The sequence below is a fragment of the Lissotriton helveticus genome, chromosome 1_2 (genome assembly GCF_964261635.1).
Source record: "Lissotriton helveticus chromosome 1_2, aLisHel1.1, whole genome shotgun sequence".
Lineage (NCBI taxonomy): Eukaryota > Metazoa > Chordata > Amphibia > Caudata > Salamandridae > Lissotriton > Lissotriton helveticus.
Window position 1 is genome coordinate 368,452,168 of NC_136058.1, and position 19,492 is coordinate 368,471,659.

The 19,492-nt window shown below is 44.5% G+C and overlaps 1 protein-coding gene across 1 annotated transcript in view; it reads right to left on the reverse strand.

The window, feature by feature from the left end:
* The window catches only part of LOC144803927 (uncharacterized), a 139,506-nt gene that overhangs the window by 37,475 nt on the left and 82,539 nt on the right, over window positions 1–19,492 (reverse strand). The window contains exon 5 of the mRNA XM_078671885.1: window positions 353–3,619. Coding sequence (XP_078528011.1) covers window positions 353–3,619 — 3,267 coding nt within the window. The remainder of the gene's footprint in view (window positions 1–352; window positions 3,620–19,492) is intronic.

The window sequence follows — 19,492 nt, forward strand, 5'->3', positions numbered from 1 at the left end:
TCTGTTGACTCTCCCCTATACAAGTCTCTCTGAACACTCAGCATATGCATTCTCTTTTTTATCTCATTGTTCCTATAAATTCTTCCAACACATAATTTACTCTCCACAAACTACAGACTCAGCAAATACACATTTTCTTGGGGATCTCCCCCACACATTCTGTAAGGGATCTCCACGTTTGTATTGTCTGTGGGCTCTCCCATACACTTTCTCTAAGAACTCTCCACTGTTGGGTTCCAGTGCATCTCCGGTGCACACAACAGCTTGTAATACACACATTCCCCTCTAGGAGCTACCCATGAGGCACTGTGCAGGCACTCTCAGTGTTACCATGTAATTAGGGTCTTCTTACCGGCATTGGATGGACGGGTTGTAGAGGCTGTAGTGGTGTCACCAGTTACACTGGTAGATGATCCAGTCATGCCAGTTGTTGTAGTACCTCTAGTTGTAGTGCTGGTTGTAGAAGTGATGTTAGTTGAAGTGCTGCCCATAGTAGTTTCAGTTATCGCAGTGTCAGCTGTTGAATTGCCTTTTGTAGATGTGCTAGGTGGGTTAGTGATCGTTGTAGCAGTGCCTGTCGTGGTGGTGCCAGTTATTGGAGTGCTGGTCGTAACAGGGCTTATTGTAGCAGTGCCAGGTGTTGCAGTGCTAGTTTTAGCAGTGTTTTTTGTAGATTTTCTAGGTGGAGTAGTGCTGGTTGTTACAGTGCTGGTCCTAGTAATACCAGTCGTAGCAGTGGCAGTTGTTGAAGTGCCTGTTGTAGATGTGCTAGGTGGGGTAGTGCTGGTTATAGCACTGCCTGTTGTGTCCGGGTCGGGTGTTGCAGTGCTAGTTATAGCAGGGCCAGTTGTAGCAGTGCCAGTTGTTGCAGTGCTGGTTGTAGCAGTGTGTGCTGTAGATATGCTAGGTGGCGTAGTGCTGGGTGTAGCACTGCCTGTTGTACCAGTGCCAGTTATTGTAGTACTGGTCATAACAGTGCCAGTTTTAGCAGTGGCAGTTGTTGCAGTGCTAGTTGTAGCAGTGTCATTTGCAGATGTGCTAGTTGGCGTAGTGCTGGTTGTAGCAGTGCCTGTTGTGACAGTGCCAGCTGTAGCACCAAAGGTTGTGGCAATGCCAGTTATTGCACTGCTGGTCTTAACAGTTATAGTAGTGCCAGTTGCTGTAGTGCTGCTTATAGCAGTGTCTGTTGTAGATGTGCTAGGTAGAGTAATGCTGGTAGTGGTGTAACCAGTTACACTGGTAGATGATCCGGTCAAACCAGTTGTTGTAGTACCTCTAGTTGTAGTGCTCATTGTAGAAGTGATGGTAGTTGATGTGCTGGTCATAGCAGTTCCAGTTGTAGCAGTGTCGGTTGTTGAAGTACCTGTTGCAGATGTGCTAGGCGAGGTAGTGCTGTTTGTAGCACTGCCTGTTGTGTCAGTGCCAGTTGTTGCAGTACTGGTCATAGCACGGCCAGTTATAGCAATGCCAGTAGTTGCAGGGCTGGTTGTAGCAGTGTCTGTTGTATATGTACTACGTGGGGTAGTGCTCGGTGTAGCACTGCCTGGTGTGGCAGTGCCGGTTATTTCAGTGCTGGTAGTAGCAGGGCCAGTTGTAGCAGGGCCAGTTATTGCAGTGATAGTTGTTGCAGTGTCATTTGTAGATGTGCTATGTGGATTAGTGCTGGTTGTTGCAGTGCCTGATGTGACAGTGCCAGCTGTTGCACTACCGGTTGTGGCAGTGCTGGTTATTACAATGCTGGTCTTAACAGTGCCAGTTGTAGTAGGGCCAGTCATTGCAGTGCTGGTTGTAGCAGTGTATTTTGTAGATGTGCTAGGTGGGGTAGTGCTGGTTGTAGCAATGCCTGTTGTTACAGTGCCAGTTATTGAAGTCCTGGTAGTAGCAGGGCCAGTTGTAGCAGTGCTAGTTGTTGCAGTGGTGGTTGTAGCAGTGTATTTTGTAGATGTGCTAGGTTGGGTAATGCTGGTTGTAGCTGTGCCCGGTGTGCCAGTGTTAGTTGTAGCACTGACTGTTGTAGCAGGGCCAGTTGTTAAAGTGCCTGTTGTAGATGTGCTAGGCGAGGTAGTGCTGGTTGTAGCACCGCCTGTTACGGCAGTGGCAGCTGTTGTAGTGCTGTTCATAGTAGGGTTAATTGTAGCAGTGTCAGTTGTTGAAGTGCTGGTTGTAGCACTGTCTGTTGTGGCAGTTATTGCAGTGCCAGTGGTAGCACTGCCTGTTGTGGTGGTTGTTGCAGTAGTACCAGTTGTAGCAGTGTCATTTGTTGAAGTGCCTGAGGTAGATGTGCTAGGTGGGATACCGCTGGTTGTAGCTCTGACTGTTGTTTCAGTGCTGGTAGTAGAAGGGCCAGTTGTAGCAGTGCCAGTTGTTGCAGTGCTGGTTGTAGTGGTGTCTGTTGTAGATGTGATAGGTAGGGTAGTGCTGGTTGTAGAAGTGCCTGTTGTGATAGTGCTAGTTGTAGCACTGACTGTTGAAGCAGGGCCAGTTGTTAAAGTGCCTGTTGCAAATGTGCTAGGCGAGGTAGTGCTGGTTGTAGCACCGCCTGTTGCGGCAGTGGCAGCTGTTGTAGTGCTGTTCATAGTAGGGCTAATTGTAGCAGTTCCAGTTGTTGCAGTGCTGGTTGTAGCAGTGTATTTTGTAGATGTGCTAGGTTGGGAAATGCTGGTTGTAGCAGTGCCTGGTGTGCCAGCGTCAGTTGTAGCACTGACTGTTGTAGCAGGGCCAGTTGTTAAAGTGCCTGTTGTAGATGTGCTAGGCAAGGTAGTGCTGGTTGTAGCACCGCCTGTTGTGGCAGTGGCAGCTGTTGTAGTGCTGTTCATAGTAGAGCTAATTGTAGCAGTGCCGGTTGTTGAAGTGCTGGTTGTAGCAGTGTCTGTTGTGGATATGCTTGATGGGATAGTGCTGGTTGTAGCACTGTCCGTTGTGGCAGTCATTGCAGTGCCAGTTGTAGCACTGCCTGTTGTGAGAGTGCCGGTTGTTGCAGTGCTGGTTGCAGTAGTACCAGTTGTTGCAGTGTCATTTGTTGAAGTGCCTGAGGTAGATGTGCTAGGTGGGATAGAGCTGGTTGTAGCACTGACTGTTGTTTCAGTGCTGGTAGTAGCAGGGCCAGTTGTAGCAGTGCCAGTTGTTGCAGTGCTGGTTGTAGTAGCGTCTGTTGTAGATGGGATAGGTGGGGTAGTGCTGGTTGTAGAAGTGCCTGTTGTGAAAGTGCCAGTTGTAGCACTGACTGTTGTAGCAGGGCCAGCTGTTGAAATACCTGTTGCAGATGTGCTAGGTGAGGTAGTGCTAGTTGTAGAACTGCCTGTTGTGGTAGTGGCCGTTGTTGCAGTGCTGCTCGTAGTAGTGCCAGGTGTAGCATTGTCAGTTGTTGAAGTGCCTGTTGTATTATTTGGGATAGTGCTGGTTGTAGGACTGCCTGTTGTGGTAGTGCCGGTTGTTGCAGAGCTGGTCGTAGCAGGGCCAATAGTAGCAGTGTCAGTTGTTGTAGTGCTGCTTGTAGCAGTTCTAGTTGTTGTAGTGATTGTTGAGGCTGTAGTTTCAGTTGTTATAATAGTTGTGGTTGGCAACAATGGGACAGATGTGGTTGGAGAGGCTGTTGTTGTGCTGCTTGTAGTATTTGTATCTGAAAGAGAACACAAAACACATTAGTGATGTCATGACTTCATCAGAGGGGAGTTCTTCTATGTGAAATGGTTGGGCTGAAAATGTTGATGGGCACCCAGAATGGTACAGTCCCTCCCTCCCAGCCACCAGTAGGTAGCTTTTTAATAGCTCATTAGGGCTCAAAGAGTGAGAATTGAGAGTAAGAATTGCTTGTTCTTCATGATGAACACTTGGCTCCCCAAAATGTTGGGGAGCCACATGCGCAACAGGTGGTATTTTTGTAATGCCTCTGTGTGGGTAGGTGGACAGGAGCAATGATTGTGGCCACCCTCATTAGTGGACTAGTTTGTTTCATCTCATTCAAGACTGTAGTGCTGTTGTGCAGGAACAAACCACATTGCTTGGGCTGGATCGACAGTGCAGCTGTCGGCAGACTTTAGGTGAACAGCAGAAAAAGAATTTTAAGAAGGACTACTGAGAAATGGGCTTTCGCTTCGCCCGTATTTTGAAACCCCTGAGTATAGATTTTGATTGGGCAGATGTATGCTTTCCCTGAAGAAAATTGCTTGTGTTTGTTTTTTCTTATAGTACAGCTTAGGCTGCGCTGAACAGAACTGAGTTGGTGATGGTGACAAGTCAATGATAAACACCTGTCACTATGCCTGATCAGCTTAACCTGAAAAGTTACGACAGAGGCAGTAGTACCGAGTTGTGTATTGTGAAAAGTCTGTGTTGAAGTTAATAGGTCTTTAAAGGTGTATATAGAAAGCCGGCTTTCCATATAGTGCACTAAAAGAAGTACACTGTGCAGAGGGTCCAGATATTCCCCAACTGGATGACATACGCAAACATAGATAATACTAACGCTCTATTTGTGGTAATGTGGGCGAGCAGCTAGGCTTATCAGAGGGTAGTGTTAAGCATTTGTTGTACTCACAGAGGCAATAAATGAGACACACACTCAAAGAACAAATCAAAGACCAATTTAGAAACATAACAATTATTTTTATTATATATACTTTTGAACCAAACCAAGAACTACATTCAAATGTTAGTACTGATTTTCATATGAATTTTCAAAGATAAGAAAATAGTTATGCGCAATTACGTACCTTGCAATCCTATAGAGGGAAAAGCAAGAAGGTAAAGCACAACGCAGACAGTTGTAGGGGTTCACCTTCTGGGTTTAGAGTGGCAACAAGCCTAGGTCCAATGTTCTACCAACAGTTTGACAGGTGCATCCCAAATTCCGCAGGGAGTCAGGGGAGTTGGTAGCTGGCGTGCTACAGGGAAGGGGGAGCCCTCTGAAGACCGGCTACACAAGGGGATTTTCGGTCAAGTCCAAGAGCCCCCATTAAGAGCCCCCAAATGGGGGCTAAGGCTGCAAGGGACTTAGGGAAAAGGGAGCACAGCTGGTTCATTGTTACCTAAGCTGTCTGGGCAGGGTGCAGAGCAGGTTGGTTGGTCGGCCCTAGTGCCTAGATTTACTCCTCCTGGTCAGGGGCCAACTGCTGGCAGGGGAAAATTCAGGATGGCTGGGCCACTGTTGAAGGGGGTCTCAGGGGTCTTGATATCCCTCAGTGGCTGCTGGGCTCTGGTTGGATTCCCAACTGGACTCTTCAATGTCGGTCTTGGTTGCAGGGTGTCCAGTACCTCGGGGATTGGTACTTTATGGCTCCAGTCAGTCCTGGTGCCTCCACACTCAGTAGGAAGACAGATCTGATCTTCCAGAGCATGAGTATTTCTTCCTGGTCGGTTGCTGCGCTGGTCAGGCAGGGGAACTGCAAGTCGGTGGACTGGACTCTGCTGTTTTGCTGCATGCAGGCTGCAGGTAAGTAGTTCCTCTACTCCGATGGAAGTTTTTGGGCAGTTTGAGAAAGCTCTTGAAGAGGCAGGCAGGGGTTTGTGCCAAAACTCTGGGGCATGCACTCAGTTCTAGGATTTAATAGCTATTATTTGTCCTCTTCAGCTGTAAGTCCATCAAACTGAAGTTCTGGGTCAAGAGGTGCCACCTAAATACTCAATTTAGGGGCATTAATGGGAGTACCCGGTATTAGAGAATGGGCTACCTAGTCTTCACTACTATGACTACCCCCACAATTAGACCACTTCCTGAACGAAATGGGAATAACCTTAGCCCTAATAGGCTAATTCTCTCTGACACAAGTTGGAGGATTCTAAAAAGTGAGGTCCACATGGGCTGCCCCACCTCAGCGGTGGTGCTGGCTAGTTGTGGGCACACCTCTTAAAGTAACTAATTTTCTCTACTGTCCTCCAGTCAAAAAGTGGAAACAGGACAGGGGGGTTGACATCTTCCATTAGTTGGAGAGGCCCTGGGTCTCATTTCAAAGGTGGCATGGCCTTTGAAGCTTCCCACCCTGGAAGACGGCACCTACTTGGATGAGGTATGAACTCCTCCGCCCAGTCAGGCTTTGTCCTCGGCCTCTGAGAGTGAAGGTTCTAACTCGAGGGATCCAGAAACATGTCTAGTGGTAGCAGGCAGGCCAAGACCAGTCAGACACCACACTAGTAGTCAGGGGTTTTTCAGGGATCACCTCTAAGGTACACTCTGGGTGCATTAATACATCTGACACTGGCATCAGTGCAGGTTTATTAAAACAAGATGTTTGGTACCAAACGTCTTGGGGTATAGTAAAGCCATCATGGAGCTTGGGAACTCGAAATGACATGTGCCAAACTCATGAACTCATTGTTGTTTCCCAATTCACTTACAATGTTTAAGAATTAAATAAGACATTGCAGAGTCATATCTGCTCAGTCAGATAGGTCCACATATGGGATATGGGGCATTCTGCATTCAGGCTGTAGGGGTGGCGTAGCTATATCCCGTATAGTGTCTGAAGGCACGTCATATAGGGTGGTGTGCCAATTCGAGACTTTGGTTTTGTCTGCACCAAGACATGCAGCCTGCATTGGTAGTTTGAATGATCTTGGTGAGGGACCTCTAGAGAGCCATCTGGCCATCTGAGAGGCCTGGGGTCGGTTTGAACAAAAAAGTTAGATCCAAAAGAATATGGCATCAGCTTCTTCAAGGACCAAACCACAGCAAAGGCTTCCCTCTCAATGGCACTCCAACTCTGCTCTATGGGATCAACCTCCTGCTAATGAAAGCAATAGATTGTTCAAGGCCATCTTCATTGGTTTTGGATAGGAACACTCCTATCCCATGTTCAGAGGCATCTCTCTGCACTATGAACTACTTGGTGTAATCTGGAGCTTTTAGAATGGGTGCTGAACACATTGCTTCCTTCAGTGTCAAAATCCTTTTGACAGTTCACTGTCCAGTTAACTTTCCTGGATATTGTCTTGGAGGTCAGTTCAGTGAGGGGGCCCAAAATGGACCCATACCGCCTCATAAACCTCCTGCCAATACCCAGTCAATCCAAGGAAGACACTGACTTTAGTCTGGGTGGTTGGGGCTACCCAGTCCAAAATTGTATGGGCCTTGTGTTGTAGGGGTTGAACTTGGCCTCTACCTACATGGTGGCCCAAGTTGTAGGACTTGCCTGCAATCGGTTTGCTGTTGGGCAGGGAGGGTGACTGACAAGACCACTCCTTCAACTGACCCATCTTTAGGGTTGTATGAGAGAAGGTCAGGGAGAGGTTCACTCTCAGCTTCCTGACCCTTATCTCTGACCATTATCATGGCCACTTCAGCCCGGTCATGACAGTGTGTAAGGCGGTTGACATGGATGACCCTCTTGGGGTTCCTGCAACTGCCAAGGCCCACCAGATAGGTGACCTCCTCTTTCTTTCAAGGATAGGGTAAGGCCCACTCCATTTGTCCTGGCGGGCAGTAGGAGACACAGGCTCCAAAACCCACATCTTCTGCCATGGTTTGTTGAACCCTACCAGTGCACCCTTTTTGCCATTCCACAGATTCTGAAGATCTTGGCTGCCTCAAGATTTTTAGTTGCTTTTTTCATGTATTCAACCATCCTGGAACGAAGGCCAAGCTCATAATCCACAATGTCCTGTTTAGGTTATTTGACAGGCTTCTCCCATCCTTCCTTCACAAGACATAAATGTATCCTTACAGGATGACCAAACAGAAGTTCAAAGGGGGAAATCCCTACTCCCTTCCATGGTACTTCCCTGTAGGCTCAGTTCCCTCTGGGGTTAACACATGGCCGGCTCTTAGGCCGTGCAACAAGTGCCACCGCATCAGGTGCTGACTTCAGAGGGGCTGTGTTTGCAAGTTTATTATGGTATTAAAGCACATGCTGCTGCATTCCTTCCTCCAGCAATCCCCAAGCAACAATAAAAAAGTCAAGATAACTCTGGTGATTAATGTTCTTCCTGGAGAGAGACCGGGGTTTTGTCAAGTTGAGATTTTGACTGAAAATAAAGTAATTCAGAGGGTTAATATGCCTGCTGAAAAGATTTTGTACCATGCAGATCACAAAGTGCATATAATTTAAATAGGACAATGGGTTACTGCTTTTGTAAGATACATACTTTTGTTACTTGCAGTTATAAGTTTAAATCCTAATATAGAACTATTAACTGTCATCAAAAAAGTGCATACACACTGCAAAGTATGGTTTAGAGCAAGGATTGATTTTGCAAAAGGAGTTCATTTGGGTAGAGTCAATTCTCATTATTAAAGGGAACCCCCAACTATGGTGTACCATTTTAAATTCTGAGTTTGTGCTTCTCCAGATCAATCACTCTTAAACTATACTACCTACCAGTATGGATGTGATGGAGCGAGATTTTGAAATATATTTATTTCATCTCGCAAAGTTAAACTTCCTTAATAAAATAATATTATTAATAAAGTGTGCAGTGAAAATATTAACCAACCTAGAGTAAAAGTTGCAAAAATCATGACACACGGGAAACTAATATGTGTGCTCATAAACGTGCATTATGTTGCATCTGCATGTGTGTGAGAAATAATGAATTAATCCTGTCTATTGTCATGTCAGAATTAAATGCGGCTGTTTTATTAATGGCATGTGCTTATTTCTGTGTGCTTATGTTTTGTCTTTTTTGTCTTAAATGTTGCATGAACCTGTTTGTTGCTTTATTTGCTTCTGCTAGGTAACATAGATTAATGGGTTAAAAATTAGCAAAGGTGGGTGGGTAACAGAATGATTGCAAAAGGTGACGAACTGCTGCAATTTCTGCCGCCCGTATCCCTTGTCTGCTGCGCTGGGCTGCGCTCACCTAGCGCTAAGGGTCCACGCCATCTGCTGCCTTGCTGCCTGATAGTCCCCCCCGCCGCCGCTCACCTTACATCAAAGCGGCCGCCGAGTGGGGGGACTACACCGTCCAGTAGCCCTTGTGGGATAGTCCCGCCCTCCATCGCCAATCAACGCGCACGGAGGTGCTAGAAGAACCGACACTCCCGTAGGGGAGAGGGAAATGCTGCAAAAGGTGACAAACTGCTGCAATTTCTGCCGCCCGTATCCCTTGTCTGCTGCTCTGGGCTGCGCTCACCTAGCGCTAAGGGTCCACGCCATCTGCTGCCTTGCTGCCTGATAGTCCCCCCCGCCGCCGCTCACCTTACATCAAAGCGGCCGCCGAGTGGGAGGACTACACCGTCCAGTAGGCCTTGCAGGATAGTCCCGCCCTCCATCGCCAATCAACGCGCACGGAGGTGCTAGAAGAACCAACACTCCCGTGTAAGAGAGGGGAACGCTGCAAAAGGTGACAAATTGCTGCAATTTCTGCCGCCCGTATCCCTTGTCTGCTGCTCTGGGCTGCGCTCACCTAGCGCTAAGGGTCCACGCCATCTACTGCCTTGCTGCCTGATAGTCCCCCCCGCCGCCGCTCACCTTACATCAAAGCGGCCGCCGAGTGGGGGGACTACACCGTCCAGTAGCCCTTGCGGGATAGTCCCGCCCTCCATCGCCAATCAACGCGCACGGAGGAGCTAGAAGAACCGACACTCCCTCCGCGTCGCGGGACGCGCGCGCGGGCGCCGCCGGGCTAAGCCCGGGCAAAGGGCGGGCCCTCTGTGGCCCTCAGAGGCCCGAGGAGACAGGGCTGGGCCACCCCCCTAAGTCGTTTACATCAGGTGAGGCAGACTATTTACTATAAACAATGGTGAAGCGTAACATCAACAACGTGTCACAAGTATCTGATAGACCCTCAGCCCTTCAACCATCCCTGGAAAGTATGTTAGAAAACGCTTTTAATATGGTATCTAATGAAATAGCTGACACTGAGCGAAGAATGTCAATGGGTCGTGCCGGCACACAACCTGAGCCAGCTTTGACAAATTCCACCATTGCCCAGCCGCTCTCTCCTGTGGTCATAGTAGTAAAATCATCTTTACCCCCCCCAATTCTTTGGATCCTTTGCCAGGGGGCAGTAGCCCCACTATTATAATAGATTCTCCATCAGACTCAGTCGTGCACACTGTTACCGCTCCCCCGACCCTAAATAATAAACCCGGTGGTGAGAAAAGGAAAAGAGGTGCATCCAAATTAACAATCAATAAGAGGAAGCAACCTCCTCGCAATAAGAGCCAACCCACCCCACAGAGCATGTGGACCAAAGGAAACAAAGACCTAACAGGGGGTGGGGCCGCTTCGAATGATTCCACACTACAAGACGAAGTGGTTTTTGCTGCACCCCCAACAAGCCCTGCAATCGATGGCTACACCTCTGCTTGCACACAGACTGATTCACTACTTGACAGCATCAGTCAACCAAAGACCAATGGGAATCTTATCGAGACTATTGTAGATACTATTTTTAAACAGTTAGAAAGTCAAATGATCAAGCAATTTAATTCTATTTTTAAAAGATTGGACAGGTTGGAAAATCTCGTAAAAAAGGATGACACAAAAAGGAAGGGGTTGATTAGTTTAGATCTGTTAAGGGGAGATCGCCTACTAAAGGAAATAGAGTCTGCGTGTAAGGCCAATTTGGGTGAAGGGTCGAAAACTCCCAGTAGCAGTATACCTACATCTATTGCTGCATCTGGGAGTAATACTGCTGGTAAAACCCTAACTGCCACGAAACCACAGTACACCCCGGCCGTGGCAGCTGGGTCCTCCAGCACCCCCAGTACAGTTAGTGGCAAGCAAAAGGGCGTTTCTGGTCCAGCCATCCACAAATCAGGGGCAGTGATTTCTACAGCCACTGCCCCTGACAAGGGGCCCGCTGCGACAGCAAGGCCCTCAAAATCTCCGGGTCCCGCCCTGCATCTTCCACTGGATGCTTGCCCATACGTCTTGGTTTTGGCAGGCGTTCCATCACTCAAAGAAGGCCAAGGCGAGTCGTGGGTCCAGTTGAATAACAAATGTATAGATTGGCTATGCAAACACAAAGGGGTAGGCCATGACATTTCTAATGAAATTCTGTCAGTACGCCGAGTAAGTTGGGTTGGTCCCCTACTTAAAAATATCAACGGCGACTGTATTGTAATTAATTTTTGGCACCCAGGCACAGCCAAATACATCCTTAAGATTAATAACCATCCTGGACCATCAACTGTCATAACTTCACTCCCCTTGGCCTACTTTTAAGGCCCCCTCAGAGATCATTCAACCAAGCCTCACCACTCTTTCCCTTATTTAACAGATTCAGTGTCCTATCGGAATCGAATAGTTTTGAGTGACCATTACTGTCTACTATTCCTCATATAACATCTAATGACCAGCCACTTATAGTAGATTCCACAGCTGAACCAATTGTCTGCCGCAATGCCAGGGAATCTAATGATTTAGGTGTATCCATATCACCTACCACAAGTTTAACATCTTTTCAGGTCACTAACTCCTCCACATCATCTAATGACCTGACTATTTTGAGCTGGAACATTGCTGGTCTCAAAGCCAAAACACAAATCAAGGAGTGGACAGAGTGGGTTATTAACTTTGATGTCCTGATGTTCCAGGAGACCTGGTGTATAAGTCCACTACTCCAGGAAGGATACAGCTGTTTCAATCAGATTGTACCCACCCCGACTATGGGATGCCCAAGTGGAGGATTATCCATTTGGACTAAGATCACGGCAGGTGTCAGATTTGAAACATTACCTGTTAATGATATGAACTTTCAGGCACTGATATATATTTGTAAGATAAAGCTATGTCTAATCAATTTTTATAATAATGATTTTACAACTCATCCCAACGCTAATTTTATAAGATTGTTTAATTGTATTGATGAAATTGTTGACGGTCACAAATATGGTGTTTTTGATGGTATTTGTATAGGGGGGGATTTTAATGCCCATATTCATTTAAGAAACCCCTGCTGCAAAAGAGGAGCAGAACTGCTCGATCACTTAGCCACACATGATTTAGTTAATGCCATGGAGATGGCAAACATCACTGGGACTGAAGAACCTGTGGCAACTTATGTAGGACGAGGATGTTCAACAACAATTGATTATGTATTCATATCCTCTTCCTTAGAAGAACTCCTATTGAAGGCAGAGGTTTTTAATGTTCCCTACAGTGACCATTATCAGATTTTTATTAGTTTCAAATCCATTAAGAGACAGAGGAACAAGAGGGAAATAGGGACCCAAAATTAAATTTAGGGGTATCTACAGACAAACTTAGGGTGGTTTGGAGGGGGGTGGATAATAAGGGAGTTTTAACTCGTACCATCCAAAAACATCCCCAATTAGTGTCAGTTTGTCTATCCACTGACAGTCCCGAACATGAGATTATTGAGGCCTTTACAGGCCTCTGCAAGGCCATAAAAGAAGAGATCTCTAAACCCGCCCGAACAACTAACCACACGCTACCGAGGTGGTTTGACTCTTTATGCTCTAAAGCCAACCAGGAACTAAGGGCTGCCCTCACTGCCGTCCCACGGGATCAGTCAGCTGTGAGGAGACTGAGGGCCAGCTATAAGCACACTCTTAAAATAAGATCTGAGGAGTTAGTAAAAGATCACTGGGACCCCCTCGTGCGTTTTGCTTCCCTGAGGGATGTCTCTGGGTTCTGGTCCGAAGTTAAGAGTTTAAGATCACAAGGATCAGATATTACCCCCATAAATTGTAATATCCCAGGAGATGTGTGGGTAGACCACTTTTCGAAAATTTATGAGGCCCCCGCTGACCCTATGATCACTACCCCCCTGTCAAGTACATTGAATATTTCTTTAATGGAGGTGGAAGATGCCATCTCAGAAAGTGCTGGGAACAAAGCTCCTGGCCCTGATGGTCTGTCCATTGACCAAATTAAATCGGAACCTAAATTTTGGGCGCCATTATTGTGTAATATTTTTAACAACATATCACATACTGCCCCTCCGGTAACTTGGTCAAATAGCACTATTGTGCCTATTTTTAAAAAAGGAAACAGATCCGACCCTGCCTGTTATCGTCCAATATCTTTAATAGATAACACGCTGAAGATTTTAGGCAGGGTCCTTTTTAACAGGATCAGAGTTTGGGCAGAAGATAATTCCATTTTACACCCATGCCAGTTTGACTTTAGAAGCCATGTCGGCACTGTGGAGCAATGCCTAAACTTAAATCTATTAATGGCAAAATATATCATCGCAAAAAAATCCCCTCTTTATTTAGGTTTCATGGATTTAAGTTCTGCATTCGATTTTGTTAATCGTTCCCGTTTATGGTCAGTTTTGTTAAATTATGGGTTAGATGAATCCCTAGTTTATTTCTTGGCCCATTTGCATAGTGATTTGAGGGCTCGAGTTCGTTTGAATATCTCTGGCGAAGTCTCTAATGACATTTTTATTGGCAGGGGGGTCAGACAGGGCTGTGTTCTGGCTCCCCTGCTTTTTATCTTGTACATAAACGAACTAAGTAGCTCCGTGTGTAAATTAACAACTGATGTTCCGCAAATTAATGGCAAATTATTTCCCACCCTTCTCCACGCAGATGATGCGGTCCTCATGGCCCGCACACCGAATGCCCTGCGTATCCTAATTTCCGGTTTTGTTTCGTACATGGCAGATCTTGGCCTCTGCACAAATTTTAGTAAATCATTTATAATGTGCTGTGGCCCAAAAAAACATAAGATCAACCAAATTTTGATTGGGAATAATGTTTTAAAATGCACAAGCACTTTTCCATATTTAGGCCTGCTGTTTGCTGACTCTGGCTCATGGCAACCTCATGTTGCCCAGGGGAGAAACAAACTGGGCAAAGCTATAAATTCTGTAATCTCGCTCCGACAACCCGCACCCGCTGAGGTTATTACATCCTTGTTGCAAATATATAAGACTCAATGCTTACCTACAGGCACCTATGGTGCCGAGGTGTGGGGCTACACGAACTGCACCAACATACAAACTATGGAGAATAGGTTCTGTAGAAAGATCTTGGGGGGCGGTTATTTCTGCCCCAACCTCTGTCATCCATCGAGAACTGAGCCTTAAGTATACAGAGGACTTTATAAAATCCAGACCTGCCCTGTTCTGGCTGAAAATATGGACGAATCCATCTGCGTCATTGACACGTGACATCATTAAGGATTGTCTAAAAAGTGAACGGGCCAGTTATATACCGTGGCTGGGGGCGGTGGAAAAAAGTCTAGTGAGTGTGGAGCAGGGCCACTTATTCACATCTCCCCACACAATAGACCGAACACACAAGACCTTGGTAAAAAACGCCCTGTATAACCTTTTTAACAACGAAAGGGAGAAGAAAGAGTTCGTAAGACCTGCAACCTTAAGGTACATAGCCATCTTGGTATCTAACGACAGGCCTTATGATCTATCGCAGAGCTACTTGTGTAAAAAGATGAGCAAATGGAACAGGAGCCGTTTGTTTCGGTTCAGGGACGGGAGCATTAAAAATCTATTATGCTTTCCACGGGGCTTTAATAAAAATTTGGAAAACTTAAACTGTCCCTGTAACCGTGGAGGGAAACAAGGCCTTTTACATTTTCTGTTCTTCTGCGGATTCTATGAAAAATACACTAAACTTCTCTTAATGCCATACCTTCGTAAGACAGTCCAGCTGGATTTTAACCTAGCCTTTGATGATTTACTGAGGCTAGGCACTGACGAGGTGATTTTTAGAGTTAGTTGTTTTCTTAGAAATGCTGTTCGCTCAAGAGTATCACTGAATATGACGTGAAAAGTCTTTGTTTTTATCACTGCCTAGTTTGCACTTTGCTTATTTGCACAAATAGCTGCTTTTGCCTTTTTGCACATATTACTGACATTTTTGCAGTGTTTTTTATATACCATTGTGAGCCTTAAAATTACTGTTGGACCTTTCTATGCAAATTATTTATACCTTTTAACATACATTATGATGAAATATGTGATTTTATTATGTGTCTTTCTGATTGTGATATTATGTGTTGTGGACGATGTTGTGATTTTATGTACTTTTATGGATGTTTCCATATCCGAATAAAGATCTGTGACTTGACTTGATTTCTAAATTCTTGCATTAATTATTCTTTTGTGTTTGTTTATACACTAGTTACTGAAAAAGAGGCTTGAGGCCTAGCACGTCCTTATTATGCAGTTGGCAAAGTCCTGCTCAGAGAAAGCAAGAGCCCAGTGTGGAAATTTTCTGCCGTGTAGAAAAGAAAATAAATGCAAACTTAATTTCATAAATAAACTATTCGTACACTTGGTCGCCTTGGCCAAGGTCAGGAACCGGCAGAGAGATTGTCAAGCTAAGGAAGTCACGGACTGACTATTTCAGATGTTGCAAACTGGAGGAAGCTACGTGACATGAGAATAAAGGACAATAGACTCTAAGAGAGAGTCGGAACTGGGCTTCAAAAATGTGATGACATTATGGTCTGTCATTTGACAGCCAATCAGAGTTCTGCATAGCAGAAAAAAAGTATTCATTTTACTTAGATTAGTTAGCTAGAAAGGTATGAAAACTGTCCCCCTGGAAGGGAGAGCGCTGCTTGCTGTTCATCTTCTCCGGACACCAGTTGGGCGTGACGTGCTGATGGACTTTTCTTGGAGCACGTAAGAATCATTAGGGCTATTGACTTTTCCCCCTTATTCTTTGATGAAGCAAGTTTAGTTAGGGACTTAGGGGCAGATTTATGATAACTGGCGCATCCCCAGGGATGCGCCAGTTATTTTGCGCCGCATTTACAATGCGGCGCACCATGGTGCAAAAACGGCACAGATGCGTGACGCATCTGTGCCGTAAAGGTGGCGCATTGCTGGAGTTGCGTCGCAAGCGTGACGCAGCTCCAGCAAGGCTTGGGGGTTCCCTATCTGTCCAATGCTGCGTCAAGCCTTACGCCTGCTTCAAGCAGGCGCAGGGTTTTGACGCAGCATTGGCCTGAAAGTGACTGAGTGAAGTCTTATAGATTTCACTCAGCCACTTTTGCGAGGAGCACCTGCCCCGGAACGCCTACCCTGCGCCGGAACGCCCACATGTGGCGCAGGGCTTTACAACGTGACGCATCTGCCTAGATGCGTCACGTTGTAAATTGGTCGTAGGGATGCGCCACGTTTATGCCGCAGTTGCGTGACACAAACGTGGCGCATTACCAACATAAATCTGCCCCTTAGGGTTTAGGAGATGGCAAACTGTTTATTTCATTTGAATTATGCTATTTGATTTTTGCTTAAAACTGTCATTACTTCTTGCTAAAACTTCAAATAATAATGCTTGAATAAAAAGATTCTAATGCACTTTCTTTGAATAAATAGTTAATAAATAAGATTTTTGAAAAACAAGCTGGACTTGTTATTTCATGTGTTTAGGTTACCATTAGCAGATCCATTTGCCTTAGTGGCTTAATTAATCATAGAGATTTTATTAGGCATGATGAAGTCATTTACTTCAGATGTATATAAATGTATATATCTTGTGAATAGGTTTATTAATTAGGTCACATGATTCAGTTGCTCAAAATATGTCATGTTAGTTTATGGGCCTTGTGAATGACTTATGATTAAGGGTGAGTATTGTGGAGTTGGGTAGCGTTGCTTATGACATATTTCCTATAGGGGCGATGGATCAATTTCCTGGTAGCAGAGTTATGGTTGCTATGGTAGCCAACATGCTACATGGTAATTACATAGGATCGTTGTTTAACATATGTTGAGTTTTGTTCACTTGTTATATGTAGTCGAAAGGTTTTTTCCTGCAGTGTGAAAAATCCTAGTTGTACCGGTACAGAGTGGTGTGACATGAGTGAAGTTACACAGTGCATTTGATCTGTTTCAGAATAGTGGTATTATTATATATCACTAGTGTTGTGGTCGTACAACACATGTTAGGGATATAGGTGTGGTAGGTAGAATGTATAGTGAGGATTGTCTATGAAATTGTAGCTTTGAGTATAGGGACAAAGAGCCCGTTCTAAAACACATTGCGAAAAGAGTAGTAGGATATATTCAAACTTAAGTGAAGGGTAAAGTAACGTCGTTTATTTTACTGGCAAATGTGGATTTCTAAGGCTGGTTAAAGTCCTGCCAGGATTTCATGTATGTTTGGTTAGGGAATCTTTCCGTATGAAAGTGCGTAAATGATTTTGTAATTACGTTCAAGTCAAACTTTGAATTGCTACTTTATGTGCATTCGGAGGGAAACGAGTACGTTATTACTTGTTAGAAGGGTAGAGTAAAAGTTTACTTTATCAACGAATGTATATTCTGTGAGAGTAGTGTCGTCTATTCCACGCAAAAGAATATTTGAATGTCTGCAAAAACTGTCACTTTATTTAGAGAAACAGACAAATGGTTTGTTCTTTCCGTTGTTATTAATTAAAATTCATTGAAAGGTTTTCTTAAAATGGCGCTGTGAAAAGTTTTTGTGAAGGAGGGGTGAGCTCTAGGAGCGAGACACGAGAAGCCGCAGCGGCTGTGTACGTCACAGGGTCCGCGCTGTGATTGGTTAACATACGTCACAGCTAGTGCACTGATTGGCTCTCATAATTTTGACGAGCTGTAACCTGATTGGCTTTTCCAGAAAGCAGAAAGTCGATTGGTTGAGCAAGGTGGTGACGTGGGTTAACCTGATTGGCTTGTTGGTGTGTTTCGCGCACGGATTGGCTAGTTTTGCGGAACAACCAGGAAATATTCACGATCATTTCCAATTAAGCGGATTTGATTAAACATGAGTTATTATTACAGAAAAGAGGAGAAAAAGCTTACATGGCTTCAAAAATTTAAAATTTTTATTTCACCTGATAAGAAAATTGAAACGCGAGGTGGAAAATTACTACATAAGTACAAAACACCTGCAGCCTATATGGAAGGTGAATATGGTTATCATACTTGCCTTTGGTTTGATGTTTGGATGCATTATACTAAGAACGATGGTGTTTTAGCCTGGCCGGAAGATGGTTCATTTAATATGAGGATTCTGAAAAATTTAAGAGAGAAAATGACAGCTCTTGTGCCGAAGCCTAGACCAACACAATTTGAGGCTTTAGTTGAATGGGAGGATGAGATGTTTCAACTTCAGCGGGAAGCAAGTGGTTTGATGAGACCTCTAAAATCGTCAAATTTTAAACGAGAAACCCATGAGGATAGAATGCGTCGGTGGAGACAAGCAGATATGTGTGATGGTCTCTATACAGTGAGAGAAATGATTACAGAAATACCAGGTCAAAAGAATTCCCAAAAGAATACCCAAAAGAAAAATAATGCTGTTGTAGAAAGTGAATCAGATGACCCAGTTTTAGAAGAAATGTATTTGACTAATAAAAAACAGACTCCTTTAAAACCAGCTTGTTCATGGTCTACCCCGATGGTTTCTACAGGAACCACACCTCCATTAAATGAAGGATCCCCAGATTGTACCCGAATAATGCTGAATCTTTTGAAACCCCTGAAAGGTTAGAAACAAGAACAAATTCTAGCGTTTATAACGAAAGCAGAAATATTCCTGAAACCCCAATGGGAAGAGAAGTTCCTAGAAATTCAATGGAAGCTGGTAGAAATGAGGAAGTTGCAAATACTTCAGAATATTTACGATCAAAAGAAGAATTAATTCGACAGTTAACTAAGGGCATGGAAGCAGTGACAGTTCCAGTAACGATTGGTCCTGTTCAGCCTGTTTTTGATCAAGGAGAAATTAGGCAAACAGGTTTGACAATCCCATTACATGCAGAAATTCAGAAAGTAGCTTAACAATTTTGCTCAGAATTAACTGAAATACATAGAGAAACAATGATGATGCCTGATTTAACTTTTAATCAAGGTTCATTATGCAGAACACCATTGGGTGCAGAGTCAGATACTGAATCTCCAGAAAAGAGTGTTGAGAAAACAGATTCTACTTCAAAGCTTGATGTTGCGAAATTAAAGCAGATCTAGAGGAGTTAATAATTGGCACAATTGGTCCTGACAGTTTGAAGCATTATCAAGATGATGAACTGTTGTTCATATGTAAAAGCATACAATGGAAAACAAAAAATAAATATGATCAATTGGAAGAATTGGCTGCAGAATTGGAAATTGATTTGAGGAAACAGAAAAAATTGGGAAAACATTACAGATTGGATTTTACTGAAAAAGACATTGGAAATTTTAATGCGATGGGAAGAATTGTACATATAAAAGATTTGATTGTGTACATTAAAAAATTGGGTGACTTGAGTAAATGGAGAGTGAAGTGGAACAAGAAAAAGGAGGAAGAAAGGAGAGAAAGGTTGGCTAATCAGTACCCGATGAGAGAAATAGCGGGTGGGGGTTATGTTCATGTTCCCTGGTCAAGACAAGACATTTTGTTGTTCACAAATGATTTCCCTCGGTTGAGAGAGAAGCCTGTGGAATGGTATCGACAGGTGGACAGATTCATTAAGGTGTCGAAAGTTCTGTGGATTTATCTTGATGGATTTTTTGACATTGTTGTCCCGTCAGATCTTTGGACAGAATGCAAAATTGCTGTGAGTTGGCCCAAGGTAGAACCAGCACGAGATAAAGAGACAGGTGCTCCATCGTCAGAAGTCATGGGATTGTATGACAAAGTAATTTACTGGTAAAAAGA